Raw genomic sequence first — 19,891 nt, 5'->3', positions numbered from 1 at the left:
ACGTCACTGTACTAAAACCAGATCATATGCATAGGGTTAGCTGCCACCATTAGAAATAATTGGCCAAATCCTTCCCTGGCTTCTCAATCTATGGAGAACATACATTTTGTGTAATGCATTCTCTGCCACAGGGTTCTCAACAGCAAAGAGCAGCATTTCACAGCCAAGGCCAGGGCAAAGCACTGACAAGTGTCTTTGCTGCTTCTCTGAGCAGGGGCAATATGCATATCCACCATGTGTCTACTAGCACTTCCTGTAGATGGCAGCATATGGGCTAGTCGGCTTCCTAATTCATGCCCCCCTTGTGCATCAGAAGAGAATATAATCGAACCCTTAGAGTTTAAAAATGTGATCTTAAAGTTGTAATGCTAATGAGTCATTATTAGAAGTAATGAGCCAGATCCTCAGTTGCGTTGTGACAGCTTTGTGTCACCACTTTCCCAGCCCAAAGCTATCCTAAACCTGGCTTACCTGCTCCTGGAAGCATCATCCCAGTGTAGGGGGGATCTTTGGGGGATATAGGTACCATAGCTGAGCTTATCCTATGCTCCCTCTCTTACTGTCGGCTCAGGGCATGTTGCTGGGGGGAAAGGGGTATAGCCAGTGTGTCCCTATGCCCCAGTGATCTCTAGCTACCATTAACAGCACCTTAGGGCCACTGGCAGCTGGTGCAACTTCGAGGAGCCATATGGCTCCTCTAAATTGTGCTGGGGGATGGGGGCGAATCAGGCCCATTCAGATTAGCTGAGGATCAGGAGAGCACAAAGGTGACTGAAAGCGAATGGTCACTTTTTCACCTCCATCCTGAGCTACACTAAGCGATCCTCAGACACAGTTTCGCGCGTGGGCCAACATTTTAAATTAATATGAAGAATGATGGCTGCCTCAGAAACGTCATTTACAATCATGAAAATGAGGAAGAATAGCTCGGAAAATGAGCAACAGATAAAGGCCAGATTAAATTAGACATTAAATACAATAGGGATTTCAAATATATAGTTATATTCCATAGGAAAAAGCTACATTAAAATAACATTATTAAGGTTGCAAGTTCAAACACCAAGGCCTTGTCTATACTACAAAACTGAATTGACCTAAGTTAGGTTGACATACAGCTACTACAGCAATTACTGCAGTGGTTCATGTCCACAGTACACCCCCTCTGTTTATTGTGCAGGTCCTCACCAGGAGCACTTCCAACAACTTAACCATGTGGGGCATTGACAACTGGAAAAACCCTCCCCCCAGAGGCTGACAGCCAACAGGTTATGTAAGTAATGCAGTGTCTACACAGGTTTCACACTATGTTGCCCTAACTTCATCGATCTAAGTGCTACGCCTCTTGCAGAGGTGGAGTAATTAGGTCAGTATTCACGTACACTGCGTACGTATACACGTACACTGCTGGGAGCAAAGTTGTAGTGTAAATGCTTACAGAGGTTGGTCATGTAAGCTGCCTTACATTGATCTAACTCTAGTGTAGACCAAGCTTTAGAATTCAGCTTGCTTCTGCAACCTTAATTCTGCCTGGTAACTGTATGCCCCGCAACCTTCATTTTGTTCTCTTTTGTGATACCCTTCCCTGGGGACAAGGAGCTTCTGGAAGAAAAAGAACAGTCTTATGGAGGAAATAGTATCTGATTCTATACAAAGATTGTACCATAATACACACATGAGGTGAGGGTAAGGGGATGCAGAATCAAATATATGTGACCAACACCAATTCTGGCATTTCCTAACTTTTTTGAGTGCTTGCTTCTGCAACCTTAATAACATTATTTTAATGTTTAATACATATGTGTGATGAATATCTAAACCAGATCTGATTTGTACACATTTCTGAGCTCTCTCAAGCTACTCAGAATCGAACTGAGAGTGACCTCAAAAATGTATGTTATAAGGATAGTTTAAAGCTTAACACTCTAAAGTGGTTTTAGAATTTAAGCTATTTTAAGGAGTTAGCCAGCTTACCCTCTTATGCCACATTAACATCTTTGAGTGCCTCATTACCCAGATTTATATTTAGAACCTGATCAGATTTTGAACCTAGTATTTAGTATCCAACAATTTAAAAAATATTAGGATCATTACATCCCTATCTATTACCAAATGTGGCTGAAGTGTACGTCATTGCCAAGATACCATGTAATTTTCAATAAGCTGAATCTACATTTTGTAACCTGGGTGCTGGGGGTTTCTGTAACAGCTGTTGCAGCACATTGGCAATTTGTGGCAGCTTCAGATAAACTAAAAAAAAAAGAGTTTTATATTGAATACAATGTGCAATGAATAAAGCTAGGAGTACAGCATGGCTTGTTTTATTAATATTGATATTAAATTTATTTTATTCTGCCCCAAATTTTCAACGTTCTGCAGATTTTTGTATTGACAGTACCTAACTGCACCACAACACTCTCAGGGGAAGCTGGAGGGTCCTGGAAGGCCTGGGATAGAATTTTGATTTGTAGAGTAAACATATTGGGGTAGCATGTTTGAAAGTACTTATGCACTGGCCTAAGTCTGCTCCCAATGAAATCGCTAAAGGCGAGTACAGGTAAAGTGGTCTATATAGTTAACGTTGCCCAACACTTTTCATTATAGGACTGTGACCCAGGAACCTGTTGGTGCCAACTGGCAGATGGCACAGAGAGTGCATAAAGTTTTATAGGGGGTCCCTGGGGTCAGATATATGCATATAATTCACTAAAGGATGACATGGCATGTCTTTACTGAGAGCCAGTAGCCCACTGGTCATCATAATCATTGCCACATGTATGTGCAGATAATATTTAAGGAGTTATGTGCCTGTACTGCAAATTATGTTCTTAAAGTAGGTAACCAGGAGGTGACATGTCTCAGATAGGTTCTTTTCAAGCAAGAGGTAACAGATACTCATCTCTCTGTCTGGTCATTTGGGTATTGGGCATTGTATGTCTCACAATGGATGCTTGTTTGCATACTGACCCAAATGGTAATCAAGAGATTGCAAAACCTTCCAGAAAGGAAATTTACAGGAAGAAATAAACAACAGGTGCGGACCTTGTTTACAAACAAAGGCAATGGATTGTTGGGGTATATCTAGAGGTGAAGAGGTACATCCTGGATCCTTCGCAGAGGAGACAAACTAACGAACAGTCTGAAGGGGAAAAGAGGATGAATGGATTGTGCTCAATAGAGCACATTTCTCTCCAGACCTTGGAAATGAACCCAAGATTCCTGAATCTCAACATTCCTCTGATGTCAGCAAATATCTGTGAAACTCACTGGCAAAGTGTGTGTCTGATGCCACTCTGGTGGTGATCCTAACAGAGGATGACCACCTACTACTGTTATCAGTTACTCCTTTAGTTCAAATGGCAGAGGTCTGTGTGGTGGATCTAAAGCAGAGGCAAACTTTTTGGCCTGAGGGCCACATCGGGTTTCCAGAATTGTCTGGAGGGCCGGTTAGGGGAGGCCGTGTCTCCACAAACAGCCAGGTGTGGCCTGGCCCCTGCCTCCTATCTGACCCCCCTGCTTCTTGCCCCCTTATGGCTCCTCCGGGACTCCTACCCTATCTACCACCCCCTGCTCCCTGAGCACCCCCAGACTCCCCACCCCTGACTGCCCCTTGCTGCCCCATCCAACCCCCCCCCCCATTCCTGACTTGCTCCCTGGAACCCCTGCCCCATCCAACCACCCTGTTCCCTGGCCTCTGATCGCCCCGGCCCCTATCCATACCCCCTCCCCCGACCACCCCCCCAACGCCCCTGCTCTCTATCCAACATCCCTTGCTCCCTGCCCCATTAGCATGCTGCCTGGAACACCGGTGGCTGGTGGCACTACAGCTGCGCTGCCCAGAGCACTGGGTCAGGCCTTGGCTCTGCAACTGCGCTATCTGGCCACGCAGAGCGTTGTGCTGGTAGTGCGGTGCACTGAGGTTGCGGGGGAGGGGGAACAGCAGAGGAGGGGCTGGGGACTAGCCTCCTGGGCCAGGAGCTCAGAGGCTGGACAGAAGGGTCCTGCGGGCTGTAATTTGCCCACCTCTGATCTAAAGGGTCAACCTGCTGATGACCTGTACAGTGGCAAGTATGATTCCACATGATGGATTTTTTGTTCTTTCAGTCACCATTTTTTAAAACCTAGGGAGTTACCTTTTTAAAAACCTACACTGAATGTGTGTTTAGATTGCAAAGTCAAACATTCAGAAATTAGGAAATGCCAATTTTAAGGTTGCTCGTGTAACTTAAATTGAGCCTCTTGTGTCTATCTATTATGATGTTTTAATTACATAATCACATACTTCTTTTCCCACAGGACCCTCCCTCTTTCTGTGCACAGGCAGGATCCACTCAGGTGATGAATCCAGGTTGTGCAGTGATGGCTGTGGTTTGTAGAACTCCTGCCTCGTTTTTTGCAGAAGCTGTTAAGTGTGTAATGAGTAGGCAGGGGACTGCAGAAAGAGAAAGGAAGGTCTCACGACTAAGGAAGTTGATGCCACGCTGAAGAACTGGATTCTATCCCTGCCTCTGCAACAGAGTTCCTGTATGATGTTTGGCAAGTCACTACCAAACTTTTCACAGATGGTCACTACTTATGTGTTCCTAATTTTCTAGGTGCCCAACTTGAGAAACATGAGGCTGAGCACTTACAGATACAAATTAAGTAATTGGGAACTGTACTTGGAACATATTAAGTGCTACAAAATACCAAGTATTCTGAATCCAGGCCCTGCATGTCTCAAATTAGGCATGCAAAACTGGTGGACACTTTTGACATTATTCTCTGTGTCTCAGATTCCCATCTGTAAAACAGAGCTATAATATCACTTTACCTCACAGAGGTGTGGTGGAGATAAATTCATTAATGTTTGTGAAGCACTCAGATATCACAATGATAAATGACACAGAAAAGCCCATTAAGAAATGAATAATTCTGTCTTCAGAGCAGGGTTTGTATAATGTGCAGGTCCACATATTGAACTGTGAGGATAAAACAAAATACTCAGTGAGCACCAACCATCTTGTGCACTGAATGAGGCAGGAGTTCTGTGGAAAAAAAAATCTCTTTGATGATGTAATTAAAAACTGTATCATAATGCATACACACAAGGGGCTAAATTAGGGTGGCATGGGCATTTCCTAAATTTTGAATGCTTGACTTCTCAACCTTTACATTCCTTTAATATAATTTGCATATATATACACACAACTTGACTTGAAGCAGATTTAGGCTAATATAGATTGCTTGCAAAAATGCCATCCAATATGCTTATCCAATTCACCCAGTGTGGGGGAAATCACCTCTTGTTCTACTGCCTCTGTGCCATCCACTCCCAGTTAGCCCTAATATTAAAGTGGAGGTCAGCGGTAAGGAGGGATGTGGCATGGTTCTGGTAATCCCTGATCAGCATAAATGGCCTTTAGAGGACTAATGCATGCCAGAATTCTTTAGAGCAACCCCAAGGATGCTCTAATCTATGATGGTGCCAGAGCTAATGTAGGATGACCAAGGTGCAAATCTCTCTTTTGCAGCTCCTTGACTCAGCTGCACTTAGTGCTGAAAAAGGTGCAGCTCAGGATTCAGCCAATTCATTCAAATGATTGCAATGATGAAACTGTTACAAATATTAACATTTAAATCCTTATTACATTTCAGTATTGGACCTTCATAGATATAAATGAGCCAGCTCATTCCTCTCAGAGTTACTGTTTCAGGTTGTCTCACTACTCATACAGATATCACTGTATTAGTTTGTGCTCAGTTCATACTCAGAAGGGCTAGAAGTAAAAAAAAATTGTAGGATTCTGAGCACATATCTGCAGCAAATGGGGAAGAGGATTCTGCAACAAATTCTGTGGCTGTTGAAGACTCAGGGCCCCTGGTTAGGGATCTAAAAATTTCACTATAACTCAAACTACATTTTGAACTTTGCAGGGCACTGAATAAATTCAGGTCTTTTGTTCATCTGAATTGTGATGTGCCTAGTAATATGGAACTGGCAGAGACCCCAATTCTCCTATCACCATCTTCCACCAATGAAGGCTCAAATATTTCCACTAGGAACATACAGATATGTGAAACAGGTAATACAAGCATAATTATTAAGTAAAGTTAATCTCCATTCTTAAATTCTGATTGCACACAGTCAGCTAACAAAATGTTCACTTTTAATACACATTTAAATCTCTACTAGAACACTAATTTTTTTTTTACTGTGTGCTCTTATTTTTCCTTAAAATATTGATAAGATATGCATTAATCTGTGGCACTTCTCACTGACATTCAAAGATAATCTTTTTCTTTACACTCAGAAAAATATCGCTTATCACATTTAACTAAGGGAGGTCGCATGAAGAAAGAGGTTAAGGTGGGGCAAAGATCATGGCAAAAATATCATCCTTAAGGGGAAACCAGATGGTTCTTTTTGGCATTTTATTCCATAAAGCATTAAAGAAATGTAACAGCAATTCTTTCTCCCTCGATCCCTTCCAAAACTTCTAGTTAGGGAGGCAAGTTAAGGTATTAGTGCCTAATTGAAGGCCAACTAGAGTCAATAGAAAGACTTCCATTGACTTCAGCAGGCTGTGGATAAGGCTCTTACAGAAGGATCAATTGTCTTACCCTGTATGGAAAATCCTATGCTCCCAATTGCACTGGGTGACAGGCTTGTGTTCCATCATCTAAAATATGGTACTCAAGAATGTCATGTATGATATGGCCATGTGCCTTCCTAGTAATGCCAAAGGCAATAGTCCATGTCAATGCAACCAATATTACTGAAAACCTGTCTGTCTTTTAAATATGAAAAGTAGGTGCACTTCATTTTATGGCTCTAATACCTCAATGCCACTTCAAGAGAACATGACTGTTTTGTAAGATAGAATCCTAATGATATGCATTCATTTAAAGTGGATGTTTTTGCTTTTTAAATACAGTTTGGATTAAGTGCCTCTTCCCCTGCCCATCCCCTTCCCCTGCCCTTTTCCCTCAAAAACAAAACATCTTCTCCCACCTTCCCATTTCCTCTGTTCAAGATGAGAAATAGTGCTGAACTGTAAATTTCAAAGTTGGATCTGAATTGAGCCAGTATTTATTCAGGGGGAGTTCAGGTTGAAGGTTTGATATTAGACCAATCTCTTTTGAGGATGTACTCATAAAAAATTTTCACCCTCCCCCAAATAAGCACTTCACAAAAAGAACACACTTTCAGACTCCATCAAGACCATTAATCACCTCTGGCCAAAGCCTAGCTGATTTCTTTATCTCTGGAAAATAATAGCAATGTGGAAAAATAAGACATGTTGGGGCATTTGATATTTAGTCTCCATCTACCTACATTTGCAGTCCTTCTGGTTTTTGGCAAGCTCAAAGCCAGGCCTACATTCACAGGCAACCCCACCTTTGGGCGTCTCCCGGCAGATATGTGCACACCCGTGATCTTTGTTCATACAGTTCATACCCTCTGTAAAGAGAGAAAGAGAGAGAGAGAGAGAGAGAGAGAGAGAGAGAAAACACAAGTACTGAAAAAAATCCCATTGCAGATTAACTCTAATCAATTTCACAGGTCCATTGTTCCATTGTCAGCGTAATTTTTATCTTCCATCTGGAGAGCGTCCCATTAGGCAACTGAATGCTATAGCAATAAGGGTTTAAAATCAACATATGAGCACCATAAATTACAAAACAAGCATCCACTGGGATCCATTACACCTACACTTCAGACTTATACATCACATTAATGTGGTTATTTTTGTGACTATATAATTTAAAGTTTTTAGTGACAGATTACATGAGTAGGTAAAGAAGCTGCATGGAATTTAAAAAGAAATTAGAATTATCAGAGCCCACTGGAAATTGCATCTTTGCAGCCATATGTATTTTGAACATTTAATAGAATGTAGTGAGTATTGAAACACTTAATTTTTGTTCCTTTCCAAGTTTATCAGATTAAAGGATCTACTTTTCAAGAATCTTTCATATACTGTAAAAGCTCAAAGAAAAGAGAATACAGTTTTGCAATAAAATGGAGAGGCTGTGAAATTTACACCACAGACTGAAGTTGTGTGTGTTTACACCTATATAAATTCATGTACACCATAGAAGGCCTAGAAGGGGAAGACCTAGTAGTATAGCTCCTTTGGGATGGAGGCAGGGTACCAGGGACCAGAGCCAGTGGAGAGGCATAAGAGGTGCTGCAGGACCCTGTACTTCTTGTGGATTCCTGGGGCCAGATCCTAATTTTTCACCACATGATGGGGATTGCAAACCCTGCTTCCCAATGGAAGAATGCAGAGGAAATTTAGAAAGGTCAATCCCATGGAGTTTCCTGGTTCAAAGGTGGTTATCTGAACTGAATGACTAAACCCACTGCCTTACTTTTTACCCCCCCCCCCAAAAATTATAATTAGAGGCCCAGATTATTGGGTTTTTTGTCTGTCAAGGTTTCTGAAATTCTCAGAGAGCTATTTTTCAAGTAGTGAATCCACTAAGGATTATATTTATGCATTTTATATTTAGTTTTATGCATGGATATTTCTCTCTCTCTTTTTTTTTAATACTATAAATCTCCTTTCATTCTCTTTCTTTGCCAGAAATGTAGTCATTCTCCAGCAAGCCCACTATTTCATTCTCTCTCTGTGTATAATATATAATGGCATACCAACCATCCTCTGATGCTTAAGAGCCAGGGGACAGTATGGATCAGCTCTCTTTTTATCATCCTAAGGGCCAAGCATGGGATTTTCAAAAGTCCCTATAGATGATTTAGACTTTCAACAGGACTTGTGCTTCTAAGGGCTTATCTTCACTTTGCAGTTACCTCGAGTCCCATCCACACACCAATATCCTTAACCTGCGTGTGCTGATGCTTTTAAATCAAGGTGACCGGTGTTTCAGGGGGCACCAGCTAAACCTAAAGTGGGCACAACTTGTCAGCTGCTCCCACAATCACTCTAGTGTGGATCTAAGCTACCATCATTCAAGTGCTGCTAGTCCTCCAATGCTTTCCCATAATTCCCCTCCACAAGTCCAGAAAGGACAGACAAGTTCTCCCATGTCCTTTAAAGCCACAAATGTTGTCACCTTAATGATTCTAAAACCTTGCTAAAATACAAAATAACTTTTAGTGGAACATGCATACCCCTGGAGAGTATAATATGTGTTGTATTGTACTGTAATTACATATAGTCACATGCAAACAGAAAGTGAATAAATCATCACGAAGGAATGGTTGTTTTTTTTAATGAAAAGATATAAAAAAAACCTGGGAATGGCCTTGATGAAGTGTTTGAGGCAATTTAAAATCTCTTTCCCCCACACTTCCCCAACAAAGGATTTCAGACACAATGTGTTTGACAAACTGCATTCCTACACACTATCCTCTGGTCAGAAAAGGATCTAGGAAAGATAACACATGCCTGATTGAATCACTTTGCTAAGGAAATTAGACAGATTACAGTACATATTTAATAGCACAGAAGCCTAATGAAGCAAGTGATTATCAGTATTTTCTCTAAGCTACTTAATATCCGCCATTGTTAAAAATCACGTTGGGAAGAGCTGAATTGTATATTGCTGGGAATGTATAGGAAAATCTAAGATTAGGATTAATTGCAATTTGTGAACAAAGTGAGATTCAAGGGAGAATTTTATCCAAGTATTAGTGTATATTACAAGAGCATTCAAGGTATTATATTCACTGCATACCAGTGGTTTGTGAACCACTGGAGATATATGAAGCATTTGCTGGGTTTTTGCCGAGTTGACTGTTCACACGGTGCTGGCTCTTTTAGTTTACGTAGCTAAATCATATTGAACAAAGCTAAAAATAAACTAATTTTAGGAAAGTATTTAGTGTATCAGTTAGTTGCCACTGGGATGTGTGATTGCAAATAGCAGGGGAGATTGTCCGGGCAATTGATTCATGAGTTACTCTCTTCACTAAGATTTGGTCCAAGCTATAGAAAAGGTTTGAACTAAAAATATATTAATCACTTTCAAAATATTATGTTTCCATGCAGAAAGTGAATGATATGTGCCATCAACAGGAGATAAGTTGGTCCATATGGCCATCTCTCTATTACGTTGAGATCCCCACCACAGGAACTATATTTTTGTGTTGGATTTAAAGTTTAGCAGCCACCTGACCTGCAGATTTTATTTATATTTAAGGGCCAGATTGGGAGAGGTTCTGGCTCACTGCACAAGGACATGGAAGAAGCCTCCCGCACCTTAGAGAGCTCCTAAAGGGCTTTTGGGAGCAGACACATTGTTTGCTCTAACTTCCCTTGACAACCAGAGAACAGGTTGCCCAAAATAGGAAGAGGAGGAGGAGCAGCGGCGAGAAGGTGAGGCCTTGATTCCAGCCACTCCTCTGCACTGGCCTGTATGAATCCTAATGGATGGAGTGGATTGCTCCTCCCCCCACACAAAGAGCAGCAGTGGCAGAAATCATGCTGAGCTGCTCTGCACCACCTCCTACATCAAGCTGTAGAACAGCTGCCACAATCTAGCCCTAAGACTTTAGTTTAAGGGACAGAAAGAAACAGCAAAATAGTCATTAAGGAGCAAATCATGATCCTAATGAAGTCAAACGGGAGTTTGCCATTGAATTTAACAAGGCCAAGATTTTATCCCTAATCATCGTAGGCCAAACTGAAGTTAGTGGAAGTGCACTAGCATAAATGAGATCACAGTATGGTCTGATATGTTGCTCCTTCCTACCACTGAAAAATATATTGTAGAAACCTGGAAGGAATAGAGATAGGAAATACCAAGTTAATCCTTCTAGTCCATTTTCCAGCCAATGCAGGATTATACCTACAGTAGTTTTTCTCTAGTGTTTTGTCCAGTCCAGTTTTAAATATCAAAAACAACCAATGGAGCTTTCACTGCTTCCCAACACATTTGCAGGCTTTGTGCCTTTTCCTTGCTTGTATGCAACTTCTCCACTCTGGTTTTGATCATGAAGAGCTGCTTCTTGCTGCTTTTGTTGATTTTTGCAGTGATTTGTGTGTACCAGCTTCCAGAATTTATGAGATCACAGGTCAACTGAAAGGTCACAGTTCACAAGTCAAGTGAAAGACTAAATGCAGATGAAAGAGAATAGTCTGCACACCAAAAGGGCTTCACTTTTTTCTCCTAACACTAAAATGTCCCAGTACTGGAAGGTTCTAGACTTTTCCCTGTCACCTGTAAAATAAAACAATACCTTATTTTCATGTGTGTGTCTTTATTCAATATAAAGCTATTAAATAACTCTACCTGCTGTCTGCCTAAAAAATGTATTACATGGTCATTATTTTTCCTGTAAAAGAAACAAACACCTTTTAGTACAGTGATATACTGCATTAATAAGTAAAATCAACTACATGTGCCCTTCTTCTGAAATTTACATACATAAGGTAAATTCAGAAAAGTAACAAGACACGACCATGACCGATGATGGCTTCTACAAATTTCAACAAGAATTTCAGGGCAAATGTGCTGGTCGTAACGAGAACAGTATCTTCCAATCAACATCTCTGATTCTAGGAAGTTCCAATACTCCAGATAAGTATGTACTTAGCGGACTGGAACATAAATGTGGAGCCTGCGATTTTTGGCAATGTTGATGGGTAGCAGAAGAGTGCTTTTGGTGGATAAAAATATTATAATTTAATTTTAAATGTATCTGTTATTAATATTTTAATCCTGACCTGAGACATCATCACTACCGCACTTCTAGATTTTCCCTGACTTTCAATCATGTCCCTTTGTTTCTATACAGTGGTAGAGGTTGTGATATGAGCTAAAACCTACACAGACACTACCATACTCATTTATGTCTCTGAGATAGAAAAGATTTGGATTTGGGCCTAGAAGTGAGAGGCTAGTGCAGAGGTGGGCAAATTACAGCCCATGGCACTGTCCTAACTGGCCCTTGAACTCCTGGCCGGGGAGGCTAGCCCCCGGCCCCTCCCCTGCTGTCCCCCCTTCCCGGCAGCCATGCCGCCATGTGGGCAGCGCTCTGGCCTGCCGCTCCTGTTGGACAGTGCAGTGGCATGGCTGGCTCTGGCATGGTAAGGGGGCGGGGAGCGGGTTGGATAAGGGGCAGGGGATCCCGAGGGGCAGTCAGGGGACAGGGAGCAGGGGGAATAGGATGGGGTTGGAGTCCCTTGGGGGTTGTTGGGGCGGGGTGTGGATAGGAGTTGTGGCTGTCAGGGGTCAAGGAGCGGGGGAGGGGGATTGGATGGGTTGGGGATTCTGAGACAGGGGTGAAGTGGGAGGGGGTGCATAGGGGGCAGGGGCCAGGCTGTTTGGGGAGGCACAGCCTTTCCTACCCGGCCCTCCATACAGTTGCGCAACCTCCACATGGCCCTCGGGCCAAAAAGTTTGCCCACCCCGGGCTAATGTGTTAATCCACACTGCCATTTAGGGTATGTCTACACAACAATTCAACATCTGTGGCTGGTCCAGGTCAGCTGGGATCACAGGGCTCTGGGTTCGGGGCTGTAAAATTGTTGTGCCGATGTTCGGGCTCAGCTGGAGCCTGAGTTCTGGGACCCCATAAGGAGGGAGGGTCCCAGAGCCTGGGCCAGCCCAAGCCCAAACATCTATCTGATCCTACTGACCAGGGCCAGCTGCGGCCCACACTACAGATCTCTTATTCCTCTGTAGATGCACCCTTAGTTATCACAGATCTCTTAACAGCACTATTGCACAAAATGTAAGGTTGATACAATGACCTTTCCATTGTACTACCCCACAAAAATATTATTGGGTCACTGGCCTTGAAAATGATTAAACCACTCACTGTGACACTCATGTACTGGTCAACTTTTATTTTCATTCACACTCCCTCTTCTTCTTCCTTGCCAGTTCCCTACTATGGTCAATGACTTATTTAGCCTCCTTCCAAAACTTGTGATTGCACACCAGGATGTCAGGCAGATTGGTCTCTCTGAGGTCCCCTGGTGTAACAAGGTCTTTGGTCTCTCCCTTGTGATCTTCCATCCACAATGAGTGCAAGAGAATCCTACCAGTATAGCTCTTTGGATATGCCTGCGTGAATGTTGCCTTCCTGTCATCACCTTATTAAAAAAAGAAAAGGAGTACTTGTGGCACCTTAGAGACTAACAAATTTATTAGAGCATAAGCTTTCGTGAGCTACAGCTCACTTCATCGGATGCATTTGGTGGAAAAAACAGAGGAGAGATTTATATACACACACACAGAGAACATGAAACAATGGGTTTATCATACACACTGTAAGGAGAGTGATCACTTAAGATAAGCCACACCAGCAGCGGGGGGGGGGGGAAGGAGGAAAACCTTTCATGGTGGCAAGCAAGGTAGGCTAATCCCAGCAGTTAACAAGAATATCAGAGGAACAGTGGGGGGTGGGGTGGGAGGGAGAAATACCATGGGGAAATAGTTTTACTTTGTGTAATGACTCATCCATTCCCAGTCTCTATTCAAGCCTAAGTTAATTGTATCCAGTTTGCAAATTAATTCCAATTCAGCAGTCTCTCGTTGGAGTCTGTTTTTGAAGCTTTTTTGTGAAGTATAGCCACTCTTAGGTCTGTGATCGAGTGACCAGAGAGATTGAGTGTTCTCCAACTGGTTTTTGAATGTTATAATTCTTGACGTCTGATTTGTGTCCATCATTCTTTTACATAGAGACTGTCCAGTTTGGCCAATGTACATGGCAGAGGGGCATTGCTGGCACATGATGGCATATATCACATTGGTAGATGCGCAGGTGAATGAGCCTCTGATAGTGTGGCTGATGTGATTAGGCCCTATGATAGTATCCCCTGAATAGATATGTGGACAGAGTTGGCAACGGGCTTTGTTGCAAGGATAGGTTCCTGGGTTAGTGGTTCTGTTGTGTGGTGTGTGGTTGCTGGTGAGTATTTGCTTCAGATTGGGGGGCTGTCTGTAAGCAAGGACTGGTCTGTCTCCCAAGATCTGTGAGAGTGATGGGTCATCCTTCAGGATAGGTTGTAGATCCTTGATGATGCGTTGGAGAGGTTTTAGTTGGGGGCTGAAGGTGATGGCTAGTGGCGTTCTGTTGTTTTCTTTGTTGGGCCTGTCCTGTAGTAGGTGACTTCTGGGTATTCTTCTGGCTCTGTCAATCTGTTTCTTCACTTCAGCAGGTGGGTATTGTAGTTGTAGGAATGCATGATAGAGATCTTGTAGGTGTTTGTCTCTGTCTGAGGGGTTGGAGCAAATGCGGTTATATCGTAGCGCTTGGCTGTAGACAATGGATCGAGTGGTATGATCTGGATGAAAGCTAGAGGCATGTAGGTAGGAATAGCGGTCAGTAGGTTTCCGATATAGGGTGGTGTTTATGTGACCATCGCTTATTAGCACCGTAGTGTCCAGGAAGTGGATCTCTTGTGTGGACTGGTCCAGGCTGAGGTTGATGGTGTGATGGAAATTGTTGAAATCATGGTGGAATTCCTCAAGAGCTTCTTTTCCATGGGTCCAGATGATGAAGATGTCACCTTATTAAAAGGAGTTCTGCAATGGTTTCACTTCATATTTCATCCTGTATATTCTCAGTTGTCTGTCTGCTAACTCCATGGTTTCACCCACTCAAGTTATTTTTTGTATGCTGCTTTTACTTATTCCTAGATAAATCATTCCCATTCAAACACTGACAACTGCATTTGAAAATTCTGCCATAAGAAAGACTGCACAGAATATTGAATATAATGCAATATCCTGTTCCATGGTAAAGTAGACTATCAGGGCCAATGGGCTTGCATGGAACTGTTGGAACTGAATAATCTGAGCCTCTCTCTCTTTTTATCTAACTTTGGTACTAAGAAAGACAAAAAACTCAGTCATGCATTATATTAAAGTTACATCCATAAATAGCTGTTACAAACAAGTTACATACATGAGTAGTATGTGTTATACGAGATTATAAGCACATCAGTACAAGATCTTGAAGACGGGGATAAAACAGGATTATAAGCAATCACTGGACCGTTGGACTTTATAACAATCTATAGCAGTTGACTAACCATGTATTAAAATAACTATTAATAATTTATTACCCATTAGAAGCTACTTATAAATGTATCCTTAATATAAAGTATAACCAAAACCATCATGGCACTAATGCTGGGTGACATTTTATTTTGTTTTATTTATTTTTTTTGCTACTTGTTTCCCAGTTATGCCATTTCATGTTGGTAACTACCTCAGTCTGGAAAGGGAATCCATGTGTGGCTGGCTTTGAAACTGTTACTAATGATAATTAGTAGGTTTGGAAGATTGCTGAAAAAATAGTTACCCAGTTTTGGCTTTCTGGTTAGGATCAAGTATTTTGTATTGGTTTAATACCGGATACTTCATGGCCCTGATAGCAACTAGGGGCTAGATCCTCACTAGGCACCTGAAGCCAAGTTTTAGGCACCACTGCAATCCACAAAATCCCTGCTCAGCTGACACTGAAGCTATAGGTGCCTAAACTCACTAACTCACCCAAAGTTTTGCTGTAAAATTTCCCTAGGTGCCTAAGTTCCTGCCTCTGGGTATGCACACCATTGCCTCAGGCCAGTGTCCTGCCTACACCTCAGCTTTCACATCAGCTGAAGACAAGCGCTTCTCTGTTTATCTTGGCTGTGGGGCCTGATATGGTATGGTGCTGAGAACATGCCTAACTTGACACAAAATGGCCAGGTGGACTGGGGGCCTCCCTTATAACCTTTAGCTCAGTGGTTAAAGCACTCAGCCAGGATGTGGGAGACCCCAGTTCAATTTCCTGCTTTGCCTGATGAGAAGGGATCTTCAACTGTTCAAGTGAATGCTGTAGCCACTGGACTCTGGGATATTCTGATGTGGATCCCCCTGAATCTTTCCTGTTGAAGCCATTCCACTTTAATTAAATAGCAATTGGGCCAGAGACTGAGTGAGAATCATGCTATAGTCCAGTGGTGGGGCACTCACCTGAGAGGACAGAAACTCCTCTTTTCAAATTCATTTTTCATATCAGGCAGCAGGGGACATTGAACTGGATCTCATCCTGGATGAGGAACCCTAATCACTGGGCTAAAGGAGATAAGGGAGGAAGCCTCCTCCATTTTGTGTGGGTAAGCAGGCACCTAAGCCGTTCTCACAAGGAACAGCTTAAGCACCTAAGCTGCCTGATTCTAGGAGATGGGGTTCCGGCTGTGAATTGCTAGCAGAAACAGGCGCCTCCCTGCAACCCAGATTTAGACATCAAACTTCACAGGGGGGTGGGGTTTAGGACACACACCTCTTGTCAGCATCTCTGATTGGCTAATTTAAGCAGTGAGCTGCCCTAGTGAACTGGCTTTTGTGGATCTCATTCTCAGGCACTTGTCTCTTTCCATTCATTGTGTAGATAGCCTTAGTGCCTAACTCAGGCTTTTGTGGATCCCAGTGATTTTCAAGGTACCTAAAAGTTAGATGTCCCTTTGTGTATCCAGACCTAGATCTTTCTTTCACCTATTACCTCTGTGACCTATTAGGGTTTTACTCTTATATTCCTAAATATTAGATGCTGTTCAAAACAAAAACATTTCTAAAAAGCTTGTCGTTCCTGGTTAGTTTTTCAATGAGGAATACCAGAAGAAGGGTGGGTAGGGGGAAGGTCTACACATATCATGAACACCGTGAAAGAATTCAGTAAAGTTCCTGGGGTTCCTGGAGTTGGGGGAACAAATCAAATCAAACCAGGAACACTGACTAGTGAGTATTTTTCAAGAAAGCTTGTCATGCACTCCTACCTCATCTATGGAAAATATACTTACATGAGCAGAACAAGTAATTGAATACACAAAATACACAGCTGCAGGTCCAAAATGATTAATGGAATATGGATCTGTTTATCCATGTTGTGAATTTAATTGCTTTTTGGGGGCACCCAACTGACCATCCACACCTCCATGCACCTGTTTGACATACTCAACTCAAGCACCTATTATTGAAAATTTGTCCTTAATATTTTCAACCTGAAAATGATGCCCTGAAACAAAACCAACAACTAACCAAACAACAAAATGTCAAAAGACCTATGGTGAAATCCTGTCCCTACTGAAGTCGATGGCAAAACTCTCATAGATTTTGATGGGGCCTGCATTTCATCCCTAATATTTGAGCCATGTAATTTGTTCAGCTCTCCTGGACCCTTCCTTCTCATTTATAAGGGCTTGATTCTGACTGGTGAAGAGCATCTGCAAATCCCATTGTGATCAATGGGATACTTGGGTATGCTCATCACAAACCAGGATCAGGCCCTGTGTGAAGAAACAAAGGAACACATGGTTTGTTTGTTGGGCAGAAAAGAACAAAGGAGGAATCTAGTTGATTACGCAGGGCCAGCTGACTTCCATTTGATGATCATGACATGATGGCAATACATCAGGCATAATACAGCCATTTATGAACAGATAAATAGAACTAAATGAGAAATGTTGTGTCAATATACTAAGAACTATTTAACTATTTCATGCTCTAATATTTTCTTGCATTGTTAGTCAAATCAGTGGGTTCTTTTTTCCTTCAAGATTCTCTGAATAAGTTGACTGGTTCCATCTAAAGCTTTTAAAAAAGCTCTAGTTGGTTCAGTCAATATATCTACTCAGTGTATGTCTACACTACCTGCTGAATCGGCGGGCAGCTATCGATCCAGTGGGGATCGATTTATCGCGTCTAGTCTAGATGCAATAAATCGACCCCCGTGCACTCTCCTGGTGACTCATGTACTCCAGCTCCACGAGAGGCGCAGGCGGAGTTGATGGGTGAGCAGCAGCAGTTGACTCACCGCGGTGAAGACACCACGGCAAGTCGATCTAAGTACGTCGACTTCAGCTATGTTTTTCACGTAGCTGAAGTTGTGTAACTTAGATCGATCCCCCCTGCAGTGTAGACCAGGGCTCAGTTGCAAGGTTTAAAAAAATTGTAGAGCAAATGGACTTAAGGTAATACAATCCATCACTACAAAGTAGTATAAATCCTGGACATCATACAGGAAAAAAATGGCTTGCACATTACAAAACAAACACGTACAAGTTTGTTTAGCAATTACATGTTTAGAAATAAAACATGCTTAGGGCTATCTTCTTCAGCAGACAAGATTGTGGTCTTATGCTTGACAGGATGCTCCTGATCTGAGTGGCAGCCAGAAAAACTACATCTATCAGCAAGCCATGAAGACAAGTTCTGTCTCAAGATTTAAAAATAGGCATGTGTCAAAAAAATACAACTTCATCTTGTCAGCACAAAAGGCAAAGATTTGCAATTCTGCAAAGGTACTGTAGCTTGCGGGGGGAGGGTAAAATAAAATGCAATTTTAAGGAGCTTAGAATGATAAGAGTGACTGAGCAAATCCCATTCCGCAGAAAAACAGGTAGGGAAAGGAAATAGATTCATATCCTCCCACATAAATGAAGGCAACCCCCTTGGGAATCAAGGCCACAGGTTAGCAATGTCTGACTGCACAGGTTCCAATTCAAGCCAATTCAGTAGTGACAATGTTATCACCAGGTGATGGCTGTTGGCAATCTCAGACCAGTTCTCACACCACAATACTGTTAGGAGTTGGTGCCAGCTGACACCCTTATCAGTAGTCTTAGTAGAGAGATCTAGTACTGAATTACCCTCTCACACATAGATGTAGTCCATCCAGAGGCAAATTTATCACGGTAATGCAGGGAAGCTAGGACTGCTGCTGCCAACACTATACCTATTCTGTGAATAAAGAGCTGAGTCTCTGGAGCTGCCTATTTGGCACCTTCCAGGAGCACAAGGCTCACATAAAGAGATTTAAAATAAAATATGAAAACAAATCCCAGAATGGCTGACTGGCTTACGCTACTCTTGTTTAATCTTTAGATTGCAACTTGCTAACCACTCCTTACATGTGATAGCAAGGAGACAAAATGTTTCGCAGGTTATGCACTGTGGGGATTCATTGCTATGTTACTCCATACAAAGGAGGGCTGTAAAGAGAAGAGGCCCAGGATGGGAGAGAAGAAGGGCTGTAGGAGAGGTCTGGGGGAGGAATCCAGTTTCTATGTTTGAAAATTTCCCACCCAACTCCTTCCTGGTGCGCTGGAGGAGCTGAAGCATCAATGCCTTGGAATATGGTCATGTGGCTCCTACAGTCCCGTTGTCTTGGCTTCTCAGTACCCAAAGCCACAGCACCGTTGAGAGCCATTTGAACTCCAATTGCTGGGTGACGCACAGTATTCACAACAAGGCCAAAGGTGCCTCAGGATGAGTACCAAAATCAGGGGTTACTTTTGAAAATTTTATCCTTTGGGTCTAATATCTCAGGCATCTTTGGAAATAGAAAGAGGAGTATCTCTTATTAGGGACCTGGGAACCCTGCCTGCTCTCTCTTTTTCAAAGGTCTTCTGTACTTATTTCTTATCCTGGAAGACTGTGACATATCAGACATAGAGGGGTTTGGAAAATAGCTTTTTTCCTCCACTAGGGAAAATTTTACCATTCCATCAAAAAATCATCTCCACCCCCTAAAATGAATCATTTTTAGTTTTCCAGTGAAAAAAATGAATTATTTTTTAAAGAAAGTAGACAGTGGCCACAAACATTTTCATTTAGTTGAAACCCCAATTTTCTGTTAAAAAAAAAAGTTTGAAAGGAGAAATTTCAACCAGCCCTAATAAAACTTTAAATCATGACAATCTGATTTGTTTAACAAAAAAGGGGTGGGAGATTTTTTTTTTTTTTTTTTTAAAAGAAGAGAATTCTGTGTTATAATTTCCCTCTCCCTCTGAGGCCTGTACAGCTGGAGTCATGAGACTAAGGCAGCCTTGCTTTGCAGGCAGAGAAATGTGAAAAATAATTCCAATAAAATATTTTAAACCTCAAATATTTCTGGAATAGTTTTTCTGTAAGATAGGTTACACACCCAAAATACATGATACTG

General features: G+C 42.1%; 1 protein-coding gene across 8 annotated transcripts in view; it reads right to left on the bottom strand.

Moving 5' to 3' along the window:
* Nucleotides 1-19,891, bottom strand: part of SCUBE1 (signal peptide, CUB domain and EGF like domain containing 1) — a 304,521-nt gene that overhangs the window by 133,671 nt on the left and 150,959 nt on the right. For 4 of the 8 annotated variants that reach the window (XM_038386054.2, XM_043515687.1, XM_043515695.1 and 1 more), the window contains exon 5: nucleotides 7,316-7,441. The exons of 2 other annotated variants lie outside the window; for them this stretch is intronic. In XM_038386054.2, coding sequence (XP_038241982.1) covers nucleotides 7,316-7,441 — 126 coding nt within the window. The remainder of the gene's footprint in view (nucleotides 1-7,315; nucleotides 7,442-19,891) is intronic. 2 more of the 8 variants (XM_043515692.1, XM_043515706.1) reach the window with 1 other exon arrangement.

The sequence above is a fragment of the Dermochelys coriacea genome, chromosome 1 (genome assembly GCF_009764565.3).
Source record: "Dermochelys coriacea isolate rDerCor1 chromosome 1, rDerCor1.pri.v4, whole genome shotgun sequence".
In the NCBI taxonomy this organism is placed as follows: Eukaryota; Metazoa; Chordata; order Testudines; family Dermochelyidae; genus Dermochelys; species Dermochelys coriacea.
Note: the sequence above shows the minus strand (reverse complement) of the source record. Positions and strands in the feature narration are given on the sequence as shown.